The sequence below is a fragment of the Cupressus sempervirens genome, chromosome 11 (genome assembly GCF_028749045.1).
Source record: "Cupressus sempervirens isolate cs-2001-9-10 chromosome 11, ASM2874904v1, whole genome shotgun sequence".
In the NCBI taxonomy this organism is placed as follows: Eukaryota; Viridiplantae; Streptophyta; class Pinopsida; order Cupressales; family Cupressaceae; genus Cupressus; species Cupressus sempervirens.
The window spans coordinates 326,702,732-326,719,898 of record NC_143128.1 but is presented as its reverse complement, the minus strand read 5'-3'; the positions used below and the strand labels follow the sequence as shown (position 1 = coordinate 326,719,898).

Sequence of the window (17,167 nt, the reverse complement as noted above, 5' to 3'; positions counted from 1 at the left end):
ATCACGTTCCTCATCCCCAACCGTGGAAGCAAACTCACCCCCAACCACAATATGTAACTGAATAAGGTCTAGGGCTGATGTCAACTGTACCCTCTCTAACTCCATGGTAACCTCATCCAACTGTGACTGTGACTCTTGAAGAGCCAATTGAATATACTAAAGAGAGTCCACAGTCACCTCAAGCTCCTGGGTAAGCTCAACCACCTTCTCCTCTTTCTCTAATAGTGTCTCATAACAGGTGCTACCCCACTCCAGAAGGTAATCCTTGTCAACAACTAACTGTGAATAGTTATGCTTCAAGATTTTAACAGCCTCTCGAAGTGCATAAACCTCTGCTAGAGAAGAGTACTATCATTGTGCTCATCAAACATAGAAGCACCCCAACCAGATGTACCAGCATCAAACAGATCGCATCATAATGCTTAAAAGCTAAAGAGATGTCACTTTCACTCACCTTCAATTGACTGGTCACATGATGCCTCTGTAACCCCTACCTCCTATGCAAGCTCTCTGTCTCACTAACTGAACTGTGATAGGAAACAAAATCAGATCTATTCACCACAAAATCGCTCATACGTGTACTATCATCCTCGCACAATTCTGCATCCGAGATACAACTACAATGTACCTCAACCAACTCCTCGTCTGAAGAAATGGAAGCCCTTGCAATATCAATCTCCTCACATGTCGTAGCTTCCACCTCAATAGTAAGATCTTGCAAATATCAATCCTAGGACCCATTCAAAACCTCCTCAAAGTGATCAACTGATACCTGGCAAGGGATATCGTACCCGGTGCAACTCATAGCATCATCAAATGTGTCCATACTATCTGCATCCACATCTACTAACTCCACTATAACATAAAATCACCAACATCACAACTAGGTGACTCCATACATGCATTGGTCCCACCTGAGGAAGCAACTACCCCTTGTACTACAGCAACACTATGATAACTCACATACAAATCTCTAATAATAATCCCCTCCTCGAGAGAACCAAAAGTGTCAGTAGTAACAACTGCATCAACTGTCTCTACACTAGCTGCAACAACTCTGGGAGCCTCAACCTGCTAAAGCTCAATGTCGCTATCCACCAAGGGTACTGACACATCCACTAATCTCTGTAAAATGATTCCATCATCAACACTATGGATGGGGCTAGCAGGTGTTGCACTAAATATAGGTAAATCAACATCATGGACACCTGTCGAGGAAAACTCAAGCTTCCTTCCTTGCAACCTCGATGTCGGCCTTCTAAAGGCGGAAACCATATACCTTGCTGCCATCTCAACTGTCGCAGGATCCGAAAAGCTCTCCGCCAACCTCTGCTGATGAAGCTTTAGTTTCTCCAAACTCTCCTGCAAGACATTCATTTTTACGCTAACTTTCTCACTGCTCCTTTGACTTCTAGAACTGCCAGTCCTATGTCTGTCCATAGTTGCAGAAAATAAAGTGTTGGTCACTCTAAAAATTAGATCTGAAAATATTCAAAGTCAACACCGAACAAGATAAAGACTAAGCCCAATTCCCATAGGCTAGCAAGAAACCACTCTGATACCACTGTAATAACCTTGACTAATTATAGCTTAAACAAATGCCAAATTCTTCTACCATTCAATTTGCTATTCGAGTGCATGACATATTGTCAAACAATTTATAAGCAAACTCTGAACTTCAAAGGTTAATTCTGCAAATGGGGTTACAACTTATCTCGAGATTAAGAGTCACCTCTTAAATACCTATGATTAGTCTAGTTATTAAAATAATGAACATAATTCCACTTCAATTCAGACTTAGCAAAAGATTTAACGAATCTCCCCTCACAGAAATAAATATTATGAGTCCAACCAAACTCAATACATTCAGCAATTTATTTAAGGGATATTGTGTTCCATAATTACAAACTTTCACAAATGAAATGAACCTAGTGAATTCCTTACTCGTTGGCAGCAATGAATGAACTGCAATGTGCATGAAATTGTGGCCTTAGAAACCTGACTGCAGCCTTGAAACACAAATCGCAGGTCTGTATAACTAATTGTCAGCTCTATTAACTAATGCCAGGTAGTGCTGGGCGGAAATGACAAAGGATAATGCAGTGCTGATCCCAAGTTCAGCTCCCTAGTCCAAACGCCAATGCTAGGAATATATTGCAAGTGTTAAATAAATAATCTCTATGCCTCTAGATGGCCACGTGGGCTAGAAGTTAGCTATGGTAATTCTCAAATAATGCCCAACGCTGCTATAGGATTAATGGCTGCTTGAAACAAACCCACATGTGCTCCTGTTATGAAACGTCGATATGCTGGAAACTCACAACTTCTTCACAAATCAGTCAACCTCTAATCTCTCCTTAGCCACAATAATAACAGTAGGAGAGGAGGGAAAATTGTTTTACAACAGCAACAATTTTGCAACAACACTTCACCGGAACTCAGTCTCAACCCTTATACTTCAGCAAGGGCTTTGAAAACCTCAGAAAAGCCAAAAAGGCAACAAAAGAGAAAATAATATTCAATCCGATGCTTTACTCATCAAATGAGCTCATATTTATATTCTCCAAATGGCACAAAGTTTCCCAAATGAACTTCACTTAAGAAACTTCCCACACACAACATTAAAACATAATAAAGTGTCATTATAAACTAATTTATTGATTGCTTTTGGCTCCGAAAATGACCTCTTTCAACCATAGCTTCAAATTCTAACATGTAAGGCCACTATTTCTTGTTCCCATGATTTAAAAAAATTCGTCCTGGTTCCAACGAGCTATGATACTGAGGTGACCAACCAACAACAGTAACAAAAATAGCAACATCAACGCATTTAGATGAATAATCATAATAATTCACCTGTCTTGCGAAAACAACTAAAGAACCATTAGAATCAAAATCTGACAATACCAAAGTGATCCTGATGATGAAAGATGATGAATGAACCTGACGGGGTGACTTACTATAAATAGACACTCCCTCCAAGATTCTTGGAGCCCAAACCGGAAGTCCGAAATAAAAACTAAGAGCATCCTCCAACTCCTCTGACTCAACTGAGCTCATTGGAACCAACAGATTGACTTACCATAAATAGTAAGTCCCTCAAAAAAAGCCAAAACACACCATAGGCTGCTAGAAAGCCTATAACCAAACAACTATGACCCTCGAATCCTACTATCAGCTCACGAGGGTCACAATGGTGAACTGACCTGACCAACTGCAAGAACTTGCTAAAAACAGGGACATTACATTCAGACATTACAAAACTAATTGTTGGCTTACAACTTCAAATTAAACATACTGCTAAATTGGAGGCTAGACTAGTGAATACCTCCAAGCCAATTTTACAACATAATTCATTGAAATGCATGCATAAACTTCAAGGTTTTGTTCTATTATTTCCATTTTAGTATACATGACCAAAAAAATTGTATCCTATAATAAAAATCAAAATATTATTTTCGTCAATCAAATGGTAAACTCATTAGTTTTAATTTATGACCTCACATAATCCAAATTCATTATCATTAAAAAGAGCAGAGATACAAGTAAACCATCAGAATATTAACAGACACAGATTAGATTTTTTTTCTGTCATTCAATCTTGTTAGCTTGAACTTGTGGTTGCCCCAGATTCAAAGTCATTAGTGTCCTGTAATGCTAAGGATCACCCTCCATGTGCGACTTCCAAGCCCTCTTCTGATTACTCCATTCAACATACAATTTAGATATATTAGTTCTTATTCATTTTCTTACATTATAGTCCTGACACCTAATCAAACACACATTGATTCACACCATAATATTCCTTTCATGAACCATTCTCCTTATGTTGTTCTTATTCGAACCATTGCTATGTCATTCTTCAAATGTTATTCCAGCAACAGTGATTGTAAGGAGACCCATGCACATGCAATCACACAGCAGCGACACTGATAACATGGGGTATGGTATATCCACTGAATTATTATACAGAGATCATGCAAATGCATAGGTATTTGCTAAAAAGGTAGGCTGGTAATCATACACCTAAGGAGACCAAAATATGTATTGTCATCTTGTATACACTTAAAGCATGTGCATAAACCATCAAGGAAAATTATGGTATCCATATGGTAAAAGTATATTTGGAAGTTGACTTTGCAATTCACAATATTAAAAGACAAACTTCCAAAAATTATCTGGATTCTCCACTATAGACACCAGACCAAATGAAGCAAAACCAAATATTGATCATGAACAATTATCTGAAGTTGAAAGTGGACCTCGCCAAACTTCATGTCACAAAAAGGGCTGACTGTTGAATCCCTGGAGAGACAGTAAAAGATTACATTAGGATGTGTCATGCATAGATTTTGAAGTCACCACTTGACCAAAGAAAACCTTTTACCACTACAATTTTCAAGTTATATAATTCAGATAGACATTATTAAGAAAAGGTACAAATAGGTTTTGCTATATATATCATATGGCAACTCGGCAGCACATCTCATTTGCACCAACCTTGTATCGACTCCTTTGATGAATGTAGAGAATACACGACACTTTCCATCTGCAGAACTTGTCGCAAGAAGAACCTGGAAACCAAATGTCAAAAATGAAGAAAATTTAAATTGTAGATATTACAAATTTACAAGCATGAAAAAATGCATATGTATAATTGGTATCATCATCTGATTCAAATTACGATCCGCCTACTTTAAAATCCATTAACAGCTATAAAACTACACAAAGAAAACAACCCTGCAAGTGCAAGTGCAAATAAGTAAACAAGGAAAATGCATAAATAGCTAACAGAACAGCAATTGATCAAGGAAGGTCAAAAACTTATATAATCTTAAATGTGTGACAGATATAAATGTGAAATCTGAAACAGTTTTTGTTGTGAAGGGTTGTGCAAAAGGAATATAGATTATCATTGAAATATTGTATACACAGTGATCTTGCAATGTAATACTGGTGAGTAGCATATATGATTGTATTCAATCACGATGCTCGCTGATGCTAAGTAATTGACATCTTCATCTTTAAGCCACCTTATTAAAATGCTGCCATTGCTTGCTTACACCTCTAGCCATTTCTTCCCCTTCCTTGCTAAGGCCCTTATCTTATGTAGATTTTTTACCAATTTCTAAGGACTATTGACCTTGAGTCTCATCCTGGATATCCGATTGATTTTATGAGATTGAAATCTACCTTTGTAGTTCAGTCACTAGATTCTTTCATGCTGACATTAGTATTTTAAGGTGTATATCTCCTATTCAAACCCCCCTTTAAGTTGTAATTGATTTATTTGCAACATAGTATTCACTCTCCAATGCCTAACAGCCATGTTTGGTGAATTTAGAAATCTCTCCTATTTCTTAGGTCGCTAAAAATATCACTTTTACTTTGTCAGTCATTTAATGGTCCCCATTGATTGTTTTTGTGCATTCCTATGGATTTAGGACAATTTGAGGTAACTAATGCAACTTACTGACCTAGAAGCAGAATGCTGCTCTACCATTGAAATTTTGTTTGCACATTTGTCCTATAGGTACTGCACTGCCATCCTGGGATCTGTGCTACAGTCAGATAGGAGGTACATTTACTTATTTATAGCTGATTTACTTAGTAGACTCGAAGTATTCAAGGTTTTCTTATAATAATGTTGAGTGGTCTCTAATTTAGATTCATTATGATAGTGAAAAGGGAATATAACTTGTTAACTCCCATTCCAATTCCAGCCATCTTCCGCCACGGGCGAAGAGAATAAATCTTGGCCCCATCAACCAATTAACAGTACCCATCCCGATGGAAAAAGGGCAACATTAACACACGCAGCAAACACAACTGAAAATGCAAAGGTTTCGCGGCTAGAGCCCGAAGTCTTGCTGATAGTCATGAGACACAGGGCTAATCTCGCCAGGGATAAAGTTGTTGTCAGCAACAGCGGGTAAATGATGTGAGGTTTGGTATTTGAAGCGATGGAAAATACAGTTATAACGGATAGTAAGAAAACATTGGATGATTTTAATGTCACCAAACAGCTCCAAATATACTCCAGAAATCTCTGTTTGCAATAAGCAATATCAAAATCCACTGTCAACCCCTTTCCCAAGCTCAAAAATGCAGATATAGCACTACCAAGATGGGTGCTACCTCCTAGGGCTGATTTAGAGCTAGAAGATTCAATGCTTTGCAAAACCCTCATGCGTTTAGCAATCCTCATTGCCTATCAGCAAGGAATCCCTCTACAAAATAGCCAGAAGCAGATTTAAACCTCTAAGAGTTATGATAAAAAAAAATGTGCCTTGAATATTCACTAACAAAAATCTGTTCATAAACTCCAGCACACTGAAATTGAAGTCAAACGCCTCCTAGTGTTGATTTTCCTGATTGCTGTCAATTTGGTATGTGTTTTCCAAAGGCAGCAACCCTTTATATTTATATATTGGGAATAATCCAAGAAGATGCATGTCCCTTTATGGGACATGTTTATTCGTTAAATATTTAATAATAACTTTTAATTATTGTTTTGTGTAGATATATGTGTGTATGTGTGTGTATAATTTCCATGATTTATTATTATATTAAATTCTGTCACATAATAATACTTAGATATATATATTTATATCTCATATAAATATATGTACATATAAATTATATCTCACATATAATAAATATATAAAAATATATATGTATATATATCTACAATAGTATCGTCTCAAGGTTTATTCAACTGAAGCTACCAAACATTAACACTCCCTCTTAGCTTGGGAGGATAAACACAGGATAGATATTACACAATTGGTAATATTAGGAATGGCAAATTTTAAGGATATCTTTGATGAGAAGATCTCCACCATTTTGATATCACATTAAATATCATGAGTATTAGCCTTTCAAAATATCAACACATGATATTCAACAAATACTCTGAGCATTGGCATTTCAAAATATCAACACAAGATGTTCACTAAGTATTCAAAATATATCTATACAAGCAACTCATAGATTGTCAAGTGAATGACATCTAACTTTTGTCGCCTTCCAATAACTTCTGCAAATATGAGTGATAATCATTTGGAAGTCGTCACTTCCTTGTGATGTACACAAGGGGTAAGCCAATACACATGAAATCAAAAGTTTATATGAAGTCACCACAAATACTATCATGTGGTGTTGTCATGACATCCACCATGAACTATATTAGAGAATAAAGTTTTTACCTAAAACTAATCTCTCATAGAGAAGAATGTATTACGAGAGATTACGTTGGGAACTTCTTCTTCACGAAGAAACACAAACCTTTTGACCTCTTTGTCAAGGTTACTTCTACTAAAGTGTCAAAACTCCCTCTAAATCTGATATTAAATTTGAACTCCTCATTCAAAATTGCCTTGAAGAAGTGTTAGACTCCCTCTGAATCTAGATATCTACCTCCCTTTTCCTGCAAGAATACACAAAAAGGAAAAAATCAAGGCAAATAGCTCTTATAGAACGTATTAAAATAACAAATGAGAGAGATGTACTTCATTAAAAAATATGATACTAGAATTGTGCTCAAAAAACAATACTTATCTCATGTAGTCAAATGATAAGGCCCTCTAGATGACTTCTTGTAAAATCATAGAAAGGAAAGCAATGTGATTAATTTATCTCCCATATCCCTTAGCTTTTTGTTTTTATTTTCTTCCAAATAATATTAAACCACTAATTAATTTATCATTTCCTCCTTCACACATTTATTAACTTACACACGACTCTTCCCTGTTCTTCTTTGTGTCATCCATATCCCTTGAGCAAAATATTTTGAACACCTTGGGATTAACTTTCTATGTCATTCTATTTATGGAATGATCTACGTATGACACTATGATCAACCATCATAGGACATGTCTCCAAGCAAATCAAATAGTTGAACCAGATGTGAACCCAACAATCCAAATAGTGATGTCTCTTCATAAATTCTATAATTATACCCTAACTCTTCCAAATTATTCAAGGCAAAATGCTACTAGAACTAGCATCCTGCAAATATAATCTATCTTAGTAGTGAACAATTTAGATTCTAAAACATATCCTTCTCTTCACATGTATAGTTAACAATGAACTCTTTGGTAAGTCTATATTTACAAGTCCATGTAAAAACCATTCTCCATTGAACGGAATCCACCCTTACTCACAAGTCATTGGTCATACTGGATGGTGCCCAATGGAATAATAGCTTGTACATTGACTATACATGAAAACTCTGAAAGGATCTTGTTATCTTCTTCCCTGTTTTACTATTTTTTCTATCTCCTCCCTTACGATATTATTTGAGTTGACAACTTTAAAGATATTTAATATGCTTTGTCTTTTATTAGATGCTCCTTCTACTTTTACGTATTCCATTTTTCTTATCAATTATGGGAGTCATGTTACTCTTGTCTCAAGCATACCATTACTACTCATTACTATTGATGGATGTCACTAAACAAGGTAATCGATGTGAACTTGACTTCACATTCAATCGTGATGTCATGAAGGGTAGTCAATAGGAATGATGGGAGCAATGTATGCTTACTCCACAATGCTTGAGCGGTCCTTCCTCACATTAAGTTCAAAGACTTATTTATGGTGCTCTATAGAATATTCTCTTCCTTCAAATACAAATAAATTGGTTTTGCATTCATTCCTTTATACTCCCAAAGTGTCACGTAACCTCACTCTTTTGGTCTCTCCTATTTAGATTTTTTCTTTGACTAACATTGTTTATTCCTCTACAAGCAAGGAATACATGTGAGACCATACCTTGAGACCAACAAGTTTATCACTTAAATCGATGACACCTCATAGAAAGAAATTACAAGCACCATTGACCAAGACATGAGCAATCAAATTGATTCCTTTAGCATGTAGTTCATATGCCTTCTTGATGCAGAGAGGCTTAAGGTTTCAATCAAACAAACCTCAATTAAGGTTCAATCTTGAATCCTCCAAGATTCTTACACTTGTCCTTTCACCAATACAAGCCTCCAAGGCTTCTCCACCAACCTGCCTCCTAGGTATAGTTGATTTGATGAGGACTCAACTCCCTCCTTGGGCACTACTCCAACTAGTCCTACTCATACAACCCTAAACCTTGCTTAGGATCTTAACCTTCCTTGGAGTCTACTGACCATGTAGATACTCCCCTTAGCGTTCCTGATCTCACTTGCCACTTTTGGTCCCAACAAAACACTAAGAATGTCCTAACACTCCACTTAGGCTAGATAGGCCTATTGTCTTTTAGGTCTAGTGACCCTGTTTTGCCTCCATTCTATTTTCTCCAAACACTCCCCAAAACCAACTTAGGAATCTGGTAGCTATCTCCTAGCACACCAAGAATCCAAACTTGCAAGGTTCTATGACACCCACAACCCTAATTAGTATCAAGCCCTAGTTTTCAGCCTTAACATTAGGGCTTTGGTCCAGTTAGTAAACTAAAAGCTCCCAAACACTTCAAACTCATCAACAAGCCTCCATTCCTCTTGCATATTCACTCTGACATCCTAGGGCTTCTAGGAAGGCACTAGTTTGCCTCAGCACGATCATGGGTGTTGCCCTGCATTGCCATTTGTCAAACTATCCAGGCTCATTGATCCCTAACAGTTAGCCTAGGGCTTTACCATTTGGCTTGGAATTCCTTCACACAAATTCAAAACAAAAAGGATGCAAAATGTACATCTTCTAACCTCTCACCCCCATTGGTTTCATGCATTTTCCACCATGGGGTGATCAGGTTAAGGGCATTTTGTGTAAATAACATTGTAAACTGGTGCCTAAACTAGTCAACAAACAAAAACTTGAAGCTTTCAAACCTTAACACTCCAACACCTAAATGAATACAAAACAAAACCAATAAAATCTAAGCTATCAAGAACATTCAATGGATCTATTGTGCCAATCCGTACAAGGTCGTACAACTACCTGAGAACACAAAGAAACCTACAAATGAGTCTGTATAGAATTGTCTCACGTGCCAAAACTTAATGGTAATTCTTCCAACCCCTCAAAATATCATCTACCCTGCTCATATACCCGAGCATGGGTAGTTACAACCACCAAAACTGATAAATGCATTTTCTTGCAAAAATTGCAAAAGTTGCTCAAGCAACTTTTTGCAACTTTGGAGCAACTTTTGCTCACAAGACTTTGTGGCCAAACGGGTTCACCTAGGGTCATCCTAGGACCTTAGATAGAATACCTACGACCTATTTGGCTAATCAAAGACCCTACTTACTCATCCCTTCCCATATTTGCCTACTGAGCAATTTTGGCTCAATGAGCAATATTTGAGCAATTAAGGCCCAGTGAACATTTGAGCTCTTACCATTGGAGTAGTTGTCTTCCTAGGACATGTGGAAGTTATTTAACACACACTCACACCTAAAATTCCCTAATCACACCAAAAACTCATGTTTAGGGAGGTGCCCTGCACCATACTCCCTTGGGACGAAGAACTCAAGTCCCTTGAGTTAGGAGGTCTTCAATGGTGACCCCATGTTTCAGAATATCTACTTTAGTCATCCAAGTGGCCTCAGCCTCTGGTAGTCCCTTCCATTTTATCAAGTAGTTCTTGTAGGTACCCTTCCTAGTCTTCTTGATCACCTTGGAGTCCACAATGCATTCCAATTGTAAAGGTTGGGGAGTGGGTAAATCTTGTACCCAGTCAGCCCCTTCCACATCTGTAAGAGTATGTTGATCCACAGCTGCATGCCAATGTTTGGAGGAAGTTCTACTTCATAGGCATCAGTGCCATATTTGTGGAGGATCCTTAAAGACCCTATCTTTTTCATCAGCATTTTAGTTGGATGTCCTTTGGGTAGTCTCTCCTTTTTGAGGTAGGCAAGCACTAAATCCCCCACTTTGAATTGCAAATCCCTTCTTGTTTTATTTGTCGTTGATTTATACTTGTCCACTTGGCTTTGTAATGTCTTCCTCACTTGGTCATGTAGCTCCTTCATCTGTTCAGCAAATGACTCCCGTTGGGCACTCCTTTTGTCTTGTAGACTGAGATCCCTTTACTCCAAGATCCCCCTAGGGTAGCTCCATATACTACTTCAGATGGGCTCTTTCTAGTGCTCCTATTGATGGAGTCATTATAAGAAAATTTGGCCTACCCTATAACATGATCCCAAGATTGACTATGCTGTTTGGTTAAACACCTCAATAGATTGCCAAAGATCTATTCACCACCTCTATTTGCCCATCAGATTGAAGGTGGTAGGCTGAAGAGAATGACAAATTAGTCCCCAACATCTTCCAAAGGGTCCTCCAAAAGTGCCCTATGAACTTAGTATCTTTATCACTCACAATGTTGAGAGGCAAACCATGAATCTTCACTATTTTCTTGAAGAACAGTCCTACAATATGTGAAGCATCATTTGTTTGTTTGCATGGGATGAAGTGTGCCATCTTGCTGAAATGGTCTACAACCACAAATACACTGTCATGTCCTCTAGGTGTTCTAGGAAGCCCTAAAACAAAGTCCATACTCAAGCACTCCCATGGTCTCTGTGGTATGGTGAGTGGTTGATATAACCCTGCATTACTACTATGTCCTTTAGCTCTCTGACACACATGGCATTGCTCCACAAACTTCCTCGCATCAGTTTGGAATCTAGGCCAATGATAATACCTAGAAATCTGCTCCAATGTTTTGTCTATTCCAAAATGGCCTCCCAAGCTACCTTGATGCTTTTCTTTGAGGATATGGTCCCTCATAGAACATTGAGGAATACACAATAGATGTCCCTTAAACAATAATCCTTCCTGCAGCATACACTCAGTAAAATCAGTTTTAAAACCTTGTTGAAATGTCACACATACCTCATATGCTTCTTTGAAATCTTTGTCCTCCTTGTAGAGGTCACTGAGGTCCTTCATCCCCACACTTTGCAATTGAATCTCTTGGATGGCTAGAACTCTTCTGCTAAGAGCATCAAGAACCTTGTTTCTCACACCTTTCTTATGTTTGATTATAAAAGTGAATGCTTGCAAGTATTCCACCCATTTGAGATGTCTTCGATTCAATTTCTCTTGCCCATTCAGGAAACTAAGGGCATGGTTCTCTATACAGACCACGAACTCCTTTGGGAAGAGGTAATGCCTCCACTTCTTCAAGGCCTGCACCATTGCATATAACTCCAAATCCTAGGTGGAGTACCTCTATTTGGCTTCATTTAGCTTCTCCAAGAAGAAAGCCACAGGATGCTCTTCTTGGCTTAGAACTGCCCCAATTGCTAACTTACTAGCATCACATTCCATCACAAACAACTGATTGAAATCAAGAAACCTTAGAGTAGGAAATTCTACTATCCTCTTCTTCGACATTTCAAACCCCTTATCTACTGCCTCTATCCATTTGAATTGGCACTTCATGCCCCCCTTAATGGTGTTCAGTATAGGTGCACATATATGGCTAAAACCTCTGACACACTTCCTATAGTAGGATGCTAACCCATGGAAACTTCTAACATCCCCTATACACTTGGGAGTTGGCCATTCTAGGATGGAGTTGACCTTGTTAGGATCCATCTTGATACATCCATTAACAACAACAAAACCAAGGTACACTAGTTCAGTCTTTAGGACCTCACAATTGTCTTGATTGATAAGCGACTTCTCTTGGTGTAGCCTCCTCAGTACCATCTCCAAGTGCTTCATATGCTCCTCCTTGGACCTGCTAAAGATTAGAATGTCATCTAAATATACAATTACAAACTTACCAATAAATTCAGCTAACACCTCATTCATGAGTCTCATGAAAGTACTTGGAGCATTGGATAGGCCAAATGGCATTACTAGCCACTCATACAGCCCTTCATTTGTCTTGGAGGCTGTCTTCCACTCATCACCAGGTCTCATTCTGATTTGATGATATCCTGACTTTAAATCCACCTTGGAGAAGTAGCATGAGCCTCCTAGATTGTCCAATAGGTCCTCAACCCTAGGCATAGGAATCCTATATTTGATAGTGATTTTATTTATTGCTCTAGAGTCTGTACACATCCTCCAATTGCCATCTTTCTTAGGTGCAAGGACTGTAGGGACTGCACAAGAACTCAAACTTTTCCTTATGAGCCCTTTCTCCAACAAATCCTGATTTTGTTTTGCTATTTCTGCATTTTGGCTTGGTGTCATTTTGTAGGCAGCCTTGTTAGGTAGGTTGGCCCCTGGTATCAGGTCTATTTGGTGACTCACTTCCCTCATTCGAGGCAGTGCACTAGGCATCCCACTATCCACTATCTCATGATATCTCTCCAACAAAATTACACTTCTTGAGACATACTAACCTTTGCATTGGTCTCTTCCTTTGGCTTCACAATCACTGCACAACACCCCTTTCTCCTTCTTCATGACCTTTAAAAACTCTTTGCCACTCAATAACATAACACTACTCCCAACCTGCTTCTCTTCACTAGGTTCTACCAAAGGTTCCATTTGATACTTCCTACCCTGTTTGGTTATAACATAATTATTCCTCTCACCATCATGGATGGCCTTTACATCATACTGCCATGGACGCCCCAACAAGAGATGGCATGCATCCATAGGCATAATGTCACATAGGACCTTGTCCTTATATTTCGCAATCTCAAACTCCACTAAGGCCTGCTCATCCACCATGACACTCTTCTAAGTTTCAACTTGTCTACCATTTCAGTAGATACTATGTTTCAGTGGAGCCTAAATCTACTATTACCTTGCAAATCTTGCCATGTGAGCTACAAATTGTCCTAAACAAGCTTTTCCTTTGTGGTGGCTCAATCACACTAGGTACCTTCAGCAAGGTCCTCCTCAACATCAGATTTTCACCATCTACCACTGGCTCTGCCTTAGAGATAGGTGATGTGACACTTTGAGTGTGCTCTTCTTGCACTAACTAATTCCTCCTTTCTCCCATGGATGAAGAAGAGGCATTCTTTGGACACCTGCCCATTGTATGTCCCACTTGATTACAATTGTAACATCTGCTAGTAAAAGCAGTGTGGGTGAGCCATGTGACTGAAATCTGCCTCTTGGTGGTCCCCTTCCTCTGAATCCACCCCTTTGAGATGACCCTCTTATTGGTTGTTCCCACTATTGTCAATAAATGGTGTTTCATCAATCCTATTAGGACTTTGTCCTCTCCCAAAGTTACCTCTACCTCTGAACCCTTTGTTATTGCCTCTTCCTCTTTGGTATGATTCACTCCTCCTTTTAGCCTTTTCCTTTGCTCTCAAGGCCATTTGGAAACATTTATGCATACTATCTAGAGCCATCATGGTGATCTCATCTTGGATCCCTTGCCTCAAGCTATTAAGATATCTTGCTACCCTTTCCACCTTTTCCTCTTGTCTTCTAGCCCTAAGGCTCAACCTATGAAACTCTTCAATGTAAGCAATTACTGTCATATCCCTCTGTCTCAGATTCTGCAACTTTTGATACATTTGGATCTCAAAGTCAGTGGGCAAGAATTGAGCTTTGATTTTGATCTTCATTCTCTCCCATGACACTATCTTCTTCTTCCCTGTTGCTATCCTATCATCTTGCATCATGTTCCACCAAACCAATGTTGATCCCTTGAGTCTAGCTTTGGCATAGCTGACCCTCTTCTCCTCTTGTACCTCTTTGTAGTTAAATTGGTTATCAATGGCTTCTAACCAATCTAGCAATTCATCCCCATTCAAACTACCACTGTAGTAAGGAATATGCTCCATACTGTCCTTGTTAAGAGAAATTGAAGGCTTCCAAAAACACCTTGTCCTGATCCACCTCCTCTTTATTGTTTGTTGTCTTTCCTGTAAAGCTTTCATCTTCCTCATCACTTTCATCTCCCCATTCTATGACCTTTTTCTTGCTTTTGGATTCTGCCTAATTGGCCTTGGCCAGTAGGTCCTTGACCAAGTCCATTATGGCACCCTTGCTCATTGCCTTGGGTGGCATACTGTCAGCTTCTTGACTTCCTTGACTTCCTTCCACATTAGACATGTACCAACTTGAAAGTTGGCTCTTATACCACTCTGATGCAGAAAGGCTTACGGTTCCAATCAAACAAACCTCGATTAAGGTTCAATCTTGAATCCTCCAAGATTCTTATACTTGTCCTTTCATCAATACAAGCCTCCAAGGCTTCTCCATCAACTTGCCTCCTAGGTATAGTTGATTTGATGAGGACTCAACTCCCTCCTTAGGCACTAGTCCAACTAGTTCTACTCATACAACCCTAACCCCTGCTTAGGATCTTAACCTTCCTTGGAGTCTACTGACCATGTAGATACTCCCCTTAGCCTTCCTGATTTCACTTGTCACTTATGGTCCCAACAAAACACTGAGAATGTCGTAACACTCCACTTAGGCTAGATAGGCCTATTGTCTTTTAGGTCTAGTGACCCTATTTTGCCTCTATTCTTCTATTTTCTCCAAACACTCCCCAAAACCAACTTAGGAATCTGGTAGCTATCTCCTAGCACACCAAGAATCCAAACTTGCAAGGTTTTATGACACATACAACCCTAATTAGTATCAAGCCCTAGTCTTCAGACTTAACATTAGGCCTCTGGTCCAGTCAATAAACTAAAATCTCCCCAATACTTAAACTCATCAACAAGCCTCCATTCCTCTTGCATATTCATTCTGACATCCAAGGGCTTCTACGAAGGCACTGGTTTGCCTTAGCACAATCATCGGTGTTGCCCTACATTGTCATTTGTCAAACTGTCCAGGCTAACTGATTCCCAATAGTCAGCCTAGGGCTTTACCATTAGGCTTGGAATTCATTCAAACAAATGCAAAACAAAAAGGAAACAAAATGTGCATCTTCTAACCTCTCACCCTCATTGGTTTCATGCATTTTCCACAATGGGGTGATCAGGTTAGGGGCATTTTGTGCAAACAACACTGTAAACTGGTGCCTAAACTAGTCAACAAACAAAAACTTGACGCTTTCAAACCTTAACAATCCAAAACCTAAATGAATATGAAACAAAACCAGAAAAATTTAAGCTATCAAGAACATTCAATGGATTTTCTGTGCCAATCCGTACAAGGTCATACAACTACTTGAGAACACAAAGAAACCTGCAGAGAAGTCCGTATAGAATTGTCTCACGTGTCAAAACTTAATAGTGATTATTCCAACCCCTCAAACTATCATCTACCCTGTTCATATACCCAAGCATGGGTAGTTAGAACCACCAAAACTGATAAATGCATTTTCTTGCGAAAAATTTTGGAGCAATCTTTGCTCACAAGACTTTGTGGCCAAATGGGTCCACCTAGGGTCATCCTAGGACCTTAGATAGAATACCATGGACCTATTTGGCAAATCAAAGACCCTACTTACTCATCCCTTCCCATATTTGCCCTACTAAGCAATTTTGGCTCAATGAGAATTATTTTAGCAATTAAGGCCTAGTGAGCGTTTGAGCTCTTACCATTGGAGTAGTTGTCTTCCTAGGAGATGTAGAAGTTATTGAACACATACTCACACCTAACAACCCCTAATCACGCCAAAAACTCATGTTTAGGGAGGTGCCCTGCACCACTGATCAACGAATCCAGGAAGATGTTTCTGCGAGTAGTTAGGAATAGAATTTTCCAACACTGAAATTAACACTTTAATTACGAAACAATTGCATCTAGAGGTTTGTCGCAAAATTTTATTGGAGTTTGTGTCACCTGTAACACTGTAATTGTAGATATTTGTTTTCTTCCAATATAAAAGTGACTACTAATTTATACTTTCGGTCTTACAATAATCGCCAAGTCCTTTAATATCAGTGTCATATGAGATTCTTTAATCGAAATAGTATTTGTGTGATATATCCTTCTCATACTTGCCCAACGATTACAATCAGTGTCTTTCTAATCAAATTAGTACAGAAATATTGTTAGGAGTTCAATGGACCGAAATAGTCAAACATTAATTGTCATGAACAAGCGTCTCACAGTTTAGGGCCTCCACTTGCTGGCGATACCATTTTACAATACCGTATTACCCTTTCAATTAGAACCTGCGGCTTTTGTTGAATAAGGATCTCATTTTGTATATCAACAAAAACGTTCGATTGCATGAAGGATGGACATGAGTGTTTTCCAAACATCCCTTAACCTCTATCCCAGCAAACAACCTACTCCGGTACCATGTTGATTTTTCAGATTGCTGCTAATGTATCAA

The 17,167-nt window shown here is 38.6% G+C and overlaps 1 protein-coding gene across 1 annotated transcript in view; it reads right to left on the bottom strand.

Annotated features, from left to right (window-relative positions):
• Positions 1–17,167, bottom strand: part of LOC149529426 (actin-related protein 2/3 complex subunit 1A-like) — a 190,392-nt gene that overhangs the window by 126,733 nt on the left and 46,492 nt on the right. Inside the window, exons 8-9 of the mRNA XM_089811309.1 lie at positions 4,501–4,574; positions 4,263–4,305 (exon numbers count right to left, since the gene is read on the bottom strand). Of these exons, the coding sequence (XP_089667435.1) occupies positions 4,263–4,305; positions 4,501–4,574 (117 nt within the window). The remainder of the gene's footprint in view (positions 1–4,262; positions 4,306–4,500; positions 4,575–17,167) is intronic.